Consider the following 12,308-nt stretch of genomic DNA (forward strand, 5'->3'; position numbering starts at 1 on the left):
AAGAAGATCGTTTCAAATATACTAAATAACAGATTTATTAGATAAAAGAATGCACGACTGGAATACATGCAAAAGCAGAAGACATTTCGATCTAAACCGGCTTTGTGTAACATAATAATAAAGAGATATCTCTTTAGCTATCAAATTCGAAGTTGTATGGAATTAATTCCAAATACCACCATAATTTTGAGTGAAACATGATAGGAAAAGTACGAATATTATAGCCAATAACTATAAAATCTAAATTACGAACAACTGCAAAAATTGCTGTATATGATTCGCATTATTTTTCGATGGGAATTTGCGATTTTATTAAACCCTTCGTTGTATATTCTCGCAGAGCAGCAAAATCGAAGTATCCGTTGCGGATCTTCATCAGAAAAAGACCAGAGAAAAATCTATCACCTGACCGAACGCTTATTCGGAAAATAAAGCATCCATGAGTGGAGCAGCCTCGGCCTGGCTATCTCGACTGACCGAGCTGGTTGGTGTAATCATCGGAACCCCCCATATACCAGCAACCACCTTCAACAGCAGGACATAACAAGAGGTAAGCTAACCAAGGGGGAAATACCATGTAAGAGACTTTAATGCTTCGTATCACGAGAAAGAAGGATCGTACGCGTGTATGCGCCAGAATATTTACGGACTGAGTGTTATCGCACGAATTTGAGGGGTTGTCGCGATTAAGAAGAAGCTCGGGATAAAGAGAAACGACGTACTGTATAATTAGATCTAAAAAAAAATTATGGAGGAACGAAAATTTAAGTTATACCTGTACAAAAATTATATTATACGTATACGTAAGAAGGAATTTTTCTTTATTTTGACATTAATCGATTGCCTTATAGTTTTTATCGTTAGCTATATTTGGTGCTCTTATAACGTATCAAACGCAATAAATTGCAGAACTATACGTAATTTGTATTTAGTGGACCTTACTAGATTAATTCCAAATAAAGTTAAAGCTAACGTTAAACCTTACCGTAAATATCATTCGCCTTCGTTAGATCAGAATCATAATCTACGCGACAAGTGCAACTTGATATTATAAAGCAAGTTAAGAAGTCGAATTAAAAAGAGTAATCCATATAAGTCGTAAGGGCATAGAAGCACGCTGCGGGAGACTTCAACGAGCACACGAGCGATATCAATCGCAGTGTTCTAAGAATTTACTTTCAAAATAATCGACCAATTCTTCTAAAATTCAATTTCATGGGTATTCGACATTCTACAAAATAAGTGCTATAATTTTTTCTCCGCAGTGCTACCATCGTGCTCAATAACTGCCATTCGAGTCACGCCAGGAGCATCATCGTGCGAATTCATGGGGACGCAACGATCATCAAAGTGACCGACGAAAAAAAGGACGAACGGAGGAGGAAGAGATTTTACACGGCACGCCGGACTCCGACACAGGCGATTCCTCACCGTTGTCCGACTCCGTAATGATGGATAATGACACAGGATGCGAGTGACCAGTATAAACCTGCGCGCATTCAGCAAGAGGACCACGACGACGGTAACTCGTATCATATAAAATGGCGAACGAGACACAAGAAAAAAGAGAGAAGGAGAGTGGCATCCGTTTACCACCGAGATCCCGCTTCACCTGTGCAGCTTATATGCGTCGTGTACTCGACTACGCACGCTGTGTTACACAGCGAATGTTGAATTCAAACCCACCTCGCTCCTTCTGATCAGGACATCCAACACAGATCCCCTAAGGAGGGCTCAATCTTTACAACGTGGCATGACACAGTCCCATGGGGCCTGTTTCCGTTTGGAAAAATTCAATCTTTTATCTAACTAGTAACTTCTCGAGATTCTACTTTAGAATTTAAACTTCAAGTTGCTTCAGATGGCATTTCGTATGAAGGTCACCGGAAGAAAACATGACAAGTTGTCATTTCTGTTAATATTTTGATGTTATAGTATTCGGAAACTGACTCTTTATGATAATGCGATCTCTTTGTTATTAAACTGGAACTAGAATTCGTTTAATTCTTCGTGCAAATTCAATATTCTCTAGAACAAAATTTTCAACTAAACATGAATTACGAAGATTCATAGCACGTTAAATAGAGAAGATTCGTCCCAATATAAACCGTGATAAAAATCGTAATTATTTCAATTTTTTCAGTGAAAAATCGCTTCGATAACAGAAAAATGCGAAGGAGAAAATGTTAAACTTGCTTCTCCTCTGCGAACATTTCAAATCAACGTTTAGATGCGCATTTTCGTAGTATTAACAATTTTTGTTTCATTTTTTATCAACGCTCTGCGCGATCATTCCTGAAAAAAACATGTCGGTGATTCGCCTGTAGTACCCACATCTATACCGTTTCAGTAAATACGAATCGCGGATAATTGCAGCGTTTTAGTGGCTGAAACGCTCCCTCATCGGTTTAAGAAGTAAAAACACCTTGATGTTGCCACGAATTTTAACGTCGTGACCGGTTATTATAATCAACGTTATTACCTTTACCTTTAATTACGACAACGTGATCGTCGATGAAGAAATTTCTCACCCGAGTCACAGAATGATAACCTAATCACAATGAATTTTTCTTGTAAACGTCGGGTCTTGCAAATAGAACACAGGTGTAATCAATGGAGATTACGTTACAGAAAATCCGATCGTACATTGCGAATGATCGATCAATACATTTTATCGATAGTATTCGATCGTTTCTATTACTCGCTTCACTTTTATATTTACCGATTCTTGACCACAAAAACTAGGCGTGAACAGCGGTCGTCGTACTGGATTGTAAGCCGCGTTGCCAAATATAGAAAATCTAGTCTTTCAACTTGAAATCCGATTTGGAATGCTATCTTTTGCATCTAACGCCGTGATATCCTGTAACAACTGGGCAAATTCGATATTGCATTCTCGTGATAAATAATAAAATTCCGATCTTTACTTGATACTTTGAACATTTCTTAAGGAAATATACTATATTTTATTCACTTTCTCGATGAGTTCTAAAGGTTTCTCTTTTATATTGTTATCTATAGTAAATAGCGATCTAGTCCTACTTTATAACGAAGCGCAGCCTTGTGAACCAGCTATACCTACACTATACAGTATACTATTGCAGAAGTCTACCCTACACACCCATTTCATCGCGAGTATCCAACTAACCTGCATTTACATTCACCTGTGTATACCCGGAGCTCGCAGCAGCAGTCAATAATCATCATTTTACCTGACTATCTTTTTAATTACCGCCACTACCATTTCTGCAAATCTGCTCTCTTTTAATCCTGTTGTTACTTATTTATCGCAACGACCGCAATCAGAAACTCGGACCACCGATCAATGTGAATCATGATATACTGGTTCGTTTGCTACGATTCGAAGCATTCGCGACAGATAAGATCAATTCTCTATATAACAAATAACGATACACGATACGAGGTAATAAAATTTTCTCACAAAAATTCCAATAGCCCGAAGTGTTCGAAATAATTAGAAAATCACGCATACACGAACGCTCCATACTTTTATATTTATTTCTTGCTACGTATATCAGATATCATCTCGACCAACAACTAACATAATACGCTATTATACGGAGTATAGGTTCCACACCCTCTTCTCTGCAAATATCGAGCACGTTGTACGCGCATTCACGTTCACCTCCTGTACCAATACAAACACGCATCCTAGTTGTACCACTTGATAATCGTCATTTTGCTTCTTGGGTACCATTTTAAACGGAACCGCTGCACGAACAACTCCGATAGTTTCTGCTATTAAAATTTATTTCTCACTGATCGCGGCGGTCCTTCAAAAATAGCAAACACAAGAGAAAAAAAAGGAGATGCCTTCCTCAATTGATTTAACGAATCCACGCAAACCAACGATCGTCCCCTCGTAACGATGCATGCATCTTTCCAGCTGGAGAAGCTATGACGGCGAAACGTTGGCAATGTTCGCGTTAGTACCATTGTACTGTCAGCGCTAGCAAAATCTTGAACAGCCCGCAACAGAAGGTATCAGAACGTCAAAACGACGCGAGAAAAACCGCATTCCGCGTGCACGGAACCGGCATACAATGAAGCGAAAAACATCGCTGCGTGTGATAATTACTGTCCCGCGGCACCGATTTATTGCTCGACGATATCGAGAGACGCGGAACCAACGCCTTTTTCTCGTCAATATTTTCACCGAGCCACGTTTCCCACCGCCCCTTTATTTACCAATTATACGCCTTGGGATATTTTTTTCCCGCAGCTCGCTTGAAACAACAGGGTAGTTATTTCCGTGCGTTCGCTCACGCTCCAGCAATGCTACTGTGCGTGGTGAATTTCAGCAGGTGCGAGTTGCTTTATCACGAGCTGGTAGGAGTCCTGTTTCAGGGTTTATAACCCACTGTACAAGTGCATGTCGCGATAGTAATCGAGGCAAGGACAAAAGTGTCAAATACTTATTTCATTTTTTGGTTTATGGAATTTTAGAGCAGGTGTAAATAAATATTTAAATGAACAGCTCTAACCAAGGAACGATACACTACAATGGCTATCGTAGAAAAATGTTATAATCTTCATAATCCTTGATCTGTAATCATTGTTACAGATATCAGTACCGTATATATAAATAAAAACCCTAGTGTCTGATATTCCTACTTTCTCCACTATATAATTTATTCATCCCTTCTTTAAAATTAAAAAAATTTAATGATAAACAATACTGCTTAGCTCTTCATATCGAAACAAAGAAATGTTCTCAAAAATCAGACGACTCCGTTATCTTCGAAAGAGAAGAAGATGCGAAGGAAGAGGTCATTGATTCCTGTAATGATAGCTTTGAAACGACCAGCAGCTTTGGTGGCTCGGCAATAAAGCGATCTTAACTATTCATTGTTCTGTATAATAACGGGAGCGAAACGACCGTGCCAGACGTAACGGGCGGACTTATGCGCCTTCGAGAAGAATGCAAAGCCATATCTGCTCGGCAAAAAGAAGTTAAGCGAAGTTAATGTCCCTAATCGCGATCGGTGGCAAAATTACACCCTTCGAATCGCGAACGAGCGAACGATCGTATTTTGCTCGGCTCGTAAAACCAAACCGAAAAAACGGAGGGCTCCGTGCAGGAAATGGTAATGCGTAAGAAAACTCGATGACTCGGCTTGTTACTAAAACACACCGCGAAACGTGCCAAGTTCTTTTCGCACACTCGAATTCTCAGCTCGTTTTGTTATAAAGTGATACACGAACAAGGTAAAAAGAAAAGTAACGAAGTTTACACGACGTAAATTTAATAACGTGCGAATACAAGTGTATAATCGATGGTGTTGTCATAAATAATTAACAGAACGACGCTGAATTTGAAATCTATTCGAGATTTCAATGACATCGGATAGCGTTATTCGAATAATGCAGGTTCCCCTTGTAATTCTACTTATCATCATGGTCATGCTTTGAGATTGTTTGCAAATGTGCATTCAAGTAAATAAAATGTCACGAATTCAGTGTATAAGACTAGTATCTACCGGTACGTTCTATTTTGTTCGGATAATTGGTGAAATTTCAATTTCACATGTACGGCGAAATAATTGGAGCAATAAAATCGCGGGAAAAAAGAGGTATTGCGGGAGAACTGGTTTGCTGTCCAACTTTCAATGGTAAGTTATGCATGATTTATTGCAACTTCGTTTAAATCTCGTTTGGATCCTATCGGTGTACGCAACACAGACGAATAGGAGAACTGTTCATAACCATATAGGCGAAACCTTGAAATCCTTGCATCGCATTACAAGACCATACACGTAACACGTAGAAGGCAATGCGCAACACTTTAAGGAACACGTAGCGGCCCTGACGATTATTATCATTAAAATTGCGCGTACATAGATCCATTATAAATAAGCAAATAATTATCCAATATTTCTAATCAGATCGTGATGATGCACGCGACCGTTCGCGGTCACAATTGAAACTAAATTTCTTCCTGAGATGGAGTCACAATGTTATTTGTACGCTCATCGTTTCTATTATTTTATATCTGTTCGTGTATTTCTGCAAGATTTGTATGATATTAGAGGATCGATTAAATTATTTTTTGAAAATACTTTACTTTAACGGTATTAAGTTACAATACGTTAATGTTTAATAGACGAGTTACGGAACTTCCTGGATTCGATGGGACACGAAAACTGTAAATTACATTTGTTCCGTAACAGCGTAACACTGTATACTTGCGAATTAGGAGAATCATCTAAAGCAATGGAATTAATCTTAATTAAATCTCCTCCAATCATCTAACATTGCGTGTACATTAATCTTCGAGGCTTCCTAGTGCCTAACACGAAATTCACTCTTTTATCCTATTTGCTTTCTTGCGTGTAACTATCTACACGTAAGAAGATAAGAAGTTCGCTCACGATCTTATACGTAGATTCTCTTATCAAAACGTATAGTTCCTATACGCTGTAGTGCATGGTGCTCCCTTCGCGTACCTTTAATTCATTTCCTGTACTTCTACGAACACTTACATCTTGCAGATAAGATTTTCGAATGGCTAACCTAACACGTTTTAAAGAACAGCAAGAATTTTAAAATAATACCGGATAGTACATAAACACATGTTGATCAAAAAAATCAGGCAATTACTATTTGAAAGCACGTATCACGACACTGTAAATCACGACACTATAAATACTTTATAGAAGGTCGTTAAACAAATGACGATAAAGAGATGACGAATGAGACACAAGAAGAATTTCCATGATTTGAAAAAAAATAGTTTATTATAGTGACTACTTCAACTTCTTTATACTTCATAAAATTGTAGGTTCTAGGTTGCAAAAGAATAATAGCGAAAAAATATTAGACAAATTCTTGAGATTTTCTTTCGCAATTAAACTGTTAAATTGGCGAATCATTTAAAAGAATTACGAATGCTTTAACACAACGTTTCTGTAGATTCGCATTAACGTTTCGTATAATAACATGAAGAATTTCAGTAAAAATCCAACAACACTAATCGTAAGTATCGCACTTACGTAGAAAGAAGATTAATTATGACACAGCAAGCAACTGTCGAACTGTGGAACGAAAAAGGCAGCAATCGTGGATTGTCATCATCCCGCATGCTTAAAATGTCAGGTAATTTATTAACGAACTTGTTCCAAACCGTAAACAATGCTAACGAATCGTAACTGCTGTATTGTTAAATGAACGCTCGGAGCACATCAGGCTCGTCAGGTCAACCATTGGTAGAATTCGTACGATACCGAGCTCTTAACAACAGGCTCAACACGTACACGGGATACCATTCGCACCAAGGTTGAAAAAGAACTCTACGTTGCCAGCACGTTTACGTTTAGTGCATGCATATGCATCAGATGTGCCAGACAGTGTCTCACGTACTAAAATAACTCGTAATGTTTGATTCGCTTGTCCGGCGAAAATTGCAGCTATGTTTCATTAATAACCAGTTAATTAGAAAAAAGACGTTTATGCTAAACGACGTGAGTTATTTGAAGCATAAATTGTGATTACAATTACAAATGATTTGATCATTTGTAATTAGTAATTAGTGTTTCAAATTTGTTTATTCGGACCAAAAAGAAATCTTTTAAAAAAATTTTTATACGAAATAGTTATCACGGAATGGAGAGGAAATTCTTATAAAAATAACACGCCTTTTCAATGATAATACATACGTAGAAATGAACAACGATAGAAAACGAATATGTGCATAGCCTTGCCTTATTAAATTAGAGAAAAACCGATTGTTTGCGACCACTCGGTTAGAATGTCTCTGAATCAATTTCGTTGTACCACGGTTTCAACACGTCCAGGTTACACCATATCCTGTATTGTTTCACACCGGCAGCCTTCGTGTATGAAGATCCTCAAGCAGAGAATTTTGACTTAATTATCGTTTGGCCAGGAGTGATTAAAGAACGCGCACGTTCACGGACAAGACACGACGTAAAATTCTATTTAACGTTCGTACGCTGATAGAAAGCGCAATCGCACAAATAATTTGCACGCACAGTTAGACGTTCGTTTGAGAGTTCATCGAGTTGGCATACGACACCTCCCTCGACACGCACAGAAACGCATTTCCGCCTTTCTAAACGAATGCAAATTAAGCGAACGCGATTAAAGCTAATGCGATGGACACAGTCCAACGATAGCTATCGACGAATTCTTTTACGGCGTGGGAAATTTTTCTAGACGAGGTGAATGCGTTAGTTAGTCACCGTTAATCCTTTAATGAAATGATCAGGCAGCTATCGTTTAATTAAATAATGTAAATAATTGGAATGAGAGATTCTGACCTTGAAATGTTTGAACATAAAATAGTTTACTTAAACTAGCGATTATGGATATAATGACTGGCAAAAGCATCCGAGCATTTACAGAACCTTCTCATGAACATGTGTGTGTTCTTAAAATGTTTAATTAGTTCAAAAATACATTAGTACGTTACAAGACACTTGGTAAAAAATTAGTATACAATATGAATAATATTGTACGAAAATAAGGGTATATACTCAAAATGTTAAAATTTACATTACTCCTACCTTTCAAACATTGTTTCGATAACGAATAAAGTTAAACAGCAAGAAAAAAATTAAACAAACTATATTTGAAAAAGTTTCATCCGAATGAAGCAAGTTCATTGAGAAGTGTCATTAAAACGAAATGATCGTGTCGCAAAGCTGTCTCTCTGTATAATGCACACAATTAAAAATGAGCAGTGAAACAACCGACCGACAGATTTCGCTAGAAATTACGTAATTCGAACCTTCGCTACGGATGTTACCTCAGTACCAGTTACTTCGACGTGAATTATCGAAACAACGGGGACAATGCAGTTCAACGACATACGTGATCGTTAATCCTAGTGGAGAGTCAAGTCATCTTACAAACTCTTTCCTCTTTTGCATTGAATTATGAGCGAGGAATCCGTATAAATCGAGAATCATTCCAACATATCCACCATGAAATCCTTTTGTTTTTCATATCGTCAATTGCATTACGTTATATTATTTAATCTTGATAGCTTATTTTGAATTAAAAATTTGCGAAAACTTTATTATACTACACAGAATATCGATGATATAGGATTAATTGAATAAAAATGGGATGAACTATATTAATTCTAATTAACAATGAAAATTTTTAATAGAAATTTAGCAATTATTTAAATTTATTGAAATTAACAAATATTTTAATAGAATGAAATATTGAAAATTTAATTACAAGTATCTGAATCATGAAATATATTTAGAAGTTAATATATACGAAGAATTACGCCTAAGAATAACAGATTACAGTTTCTAATAATGGCTTTCCAGGCGTTTCTTAATGCGCGTGGCAAATTTATGATTATTTCATAGTTCTATTTATAAATAACAACGTAGACCAAACACGGAGGCGTGTGGAATTATTTGACGAAAATACAATTTCACTTAAATTTCGACGACACAGAAACCAAAGGAAAAATGAAATTTCCCCATGAAAAGTAGGCGTGCGTTAGAAGATTACTTCGGAAAGGCACAAGGCCTTACTCGGCGAACGTATAATACTTTCACAGAAGCGTTAGAGCAAAGGTCATTCTTCCCTAGCAAATCCAAGACGGGTAACAAAGTTCAAGCATTCACCGTCATACTGTTCTTTTCGAGACAGTGCAATTGCCATACCGCAAACAGAAAACATTTATAAATGTTATTTATTTTTTCATTTCACGGTGAAGACTTCCAAAAGAATAAATTAACGTCAAAAAAGTAATTCAAGTATTGTATTATCTTCTATAACGATCATAAAATATGGGTAATTGAAAATAGATATATAGTTTACAAAATAGTACATGTAATTAACAATGCTAATATTTTCTTCACAGTAAGGTCATACGTCTTAAGAAGGTATCGTGACACACATTGTGCAACAAACATAAGCGATACTTTCGATAATTTAAATGAGCGGTGACATTCAATGCAAATCGTGACGTGTATAATCATTGCCGAGAAAACTCGAATATATTGAATGGGATGAACAAAACGGGAAAAAGGGAGTCTTTTTCACGCGTAAAAATAGTCTTTCGGTTATGTACTGATATGTAAAATACGTTGAAAGCTATTTAAAAAATGCTATCCCATAAATCTTGTAAATCCAGTAAAATTTACAAATGTAAATAATAATACTATGTAGTCGCGTATTGACGACGCTAAGTAAGGGAAAAATCATATATGAATCTGAACGCTCACTACCGATAGTATTCAAAATACATACTGTAGAATTTTTGTCTGTATGGTAGTGTTATTCATTACATATATGTATGTATGTATGTATATATATATATATATATATATATATATATATACATACACATAATCACATAAATATAGGTTAATATTAAAAAATTTATAGGAGACAATCTCTATAATATTCAAATTTTGATACATTTGTAAAACATCGAATAACAAGTTTAGATAAATTAAACGAACGAGAAAGATGGAGGAAAACGAGCAAAAATCATTCAATCTGACCTGTATGGACTCGGTGCCGGGCGTTGGTCTCGTTCACCGGAAGGAGATCGTCGTACTCCAGTGTCGTCACGTCCTTCGTATGAACCAAAACAATTACGCTCGTCACCAGCATCAACACCATTGTTATCACCGATCGGTTCACCGTCATTTTGATAGAAAAAAGATTTGCGCTTACCGGGCACGAAAAATCCGTCGCGCGACACAGGGTATGCCGTTCGATCACATTTTCACGAGCCGCGAGAATCGGCGCTTCGAAGAGGAAAGCTCGAAATTATCGAGCGCTCGAAGCGGGAAGTTCGAATGCCGGAATCGCGTACCGGGCGTCAATCCTCGCATATTATTCAAACCCAAACGAACGCGACTATACGTGGACGAGACACGATTACATAGAATATACGAAATCGTCAATTCGTTACGATTTGCGCATTTTTCCCGCGCATTTTAACCTTGTGTGGTGCAAAGTTGGCCCTTTGAGGGCGCGTAATCGATAGGTGCGCAGATCGAACGAACTGTCATTATTACTGCGCATAGGACAGAATTCGCGTGCGAAACGAGTGCACCGTTCACGGATGAGAAACTCGAGGTCGGTGAAACTTTACGAATCTTCTTCGTCCGATCTCGTCCCCCTCGATTCGTGACACACGAAGGGCTGTCAGTCGACGGACATTACACACTCGTCGACTGTCACTCGCGTATGCCTAATTGAATACGGCCTGCTCGGACGCGAAAATAAAAAGAATTATCTGAGACCGCGCGTGCTACCTGTTTTAAAAGAAGTGTGCGCTTGCCGCACGAGTCCATGCTGCACTGCTAGGCACCAGTCAGGTGTTTCAAGCAGCCGCCACGCGACATCCGCGCCATCTGTCCGCCTATCACCGAACTTTTGGCGTCGCGCGTAAACCACCGGCACGCTTTTCACGCGCACGTTCCTTACGTCGTTCTTTCTGTGTCACGTGGTCACTTGACTTCATTCATGGAGACAGGTCCTTTTATACTACGAGCGTGTATGCGTAAGTATCAACCGGGTGCGTAGCTATGCGTCGTTCTTAACTCTTCTCCTTTTTCCATCACTATATGCAACACAGTTTCTATATATGCAAAGCGGAAATTATATCCATTACTTTATTATTGACGCCTCGATTTCTCATGGCCTAACGAGGTATCGTCAAAATATTACTCGTTCGATAAATCGATTTCGATGCGTTGCAGGTTCTCCATAAAAATGCACGCGGTGTAATGAACGCTTCTACGAATCGGCCGCAGCCAACCAAAACGTAATCGATTCGAGGAAAACTGAATTTTATAAGCTACACGTAACCGAAAAATCAACACGTGTTTTATTCCCTTGCTGGTTTCTTATTCAACATGCACTCGTGATTCAACTTTAACCAATAACTGGTATGGTAGTCATTTTCTCACGTAAACTGAATGATAATATATGTACAGAACTCTATAAAAGTCCTTAGAAATTTACAGTTAATGAAACAAGTACAATAATATTATATATATATATATATCATATTTATTACTGTATTTAAAAACTGATTGAATCATACTGATTAGCAGGTAGCTGCCGTTACGCACGACATCTCACAGTAGCTGTTTTCCAAATTACTATCATTACCAAAGTAAAAATTGCTTGGACGCGATAAACTTCGCCTTACCAGTTAGAGGTTAAAATCATCTTTGCATTTATCGCTTTTTCAATCTTCCACAAATACCTCCAAACGCGTATCTTTCCTTTTATGATTGCCAAACTTGAAACATAGTGTGCAAACGTTACCCAACACCGGC

The 12,308-nt window shown here is 37.7% G+C and overlaps 1 protein-coding gene and 1 long non-coding RNA gene across 6 annotated transcripts in view; one reads left to right on the forward strand and one right to left on the reverse strand.

The window, feature by feature from the left end:
- The window catches only part of LOC100744905, a 220,509-nt gene extending 209,292 nt beyond the window's left edge, over window positions 1–11,217 (reverse strand). The window contains exon 1 of the mRNA XM_012387838.3: window positions 10,515–11,217. Within this exon, the coding sequence (XP_012243261.1) occupies window positions 10,515–10,662 (148 nt within the window). The 5' untranslated portion in view covers window positions 10,663–11,217. The remainder of the gene's footprint in view (window positions 1–10,514) is intronic.
- Window positions 11,218–11,404: 187 nt separating this feature from the next.
- Window positions 11,405–12,308, forward strand: part of LOC112213144 — a 5,577-nt gene continuing 4,673 nt past the window's right edge. For 4 of the 5 annotated variants that reach the window (XR_004462005.1, XR_004462003.1, XR_002947029.2 and 1 more), the window contains exons 1-2: window positions 11,405–11,524; window positions 11,724–11,912. This is a non-coding gene — a long non-coding RNA (uncharacterized LOC112213144). The remainder of the gene's footprint in view (window positions 11,525–11,723; window positions 11,913–12,308) is intronic. The other variant, XR_002947028.2, reaches the window with a different exon arrangement.

This window comes from Bombus impatiens, unplaced genomic scaffold (genome assembly GCF_000188095.3).
Source record: "Bombus impatiens unplaced genomic scaffold, BIMP_2.2 scf_0487, whole genome shotgun sequence".
In the NCBI taxonomy this organism is placed as follows: domain Eukaryota; kingdom Metazoa; phylum Arthropoda; class Insecta; order Hymenoptera; family Apidae; genus Bombus; species Bombus impatiens.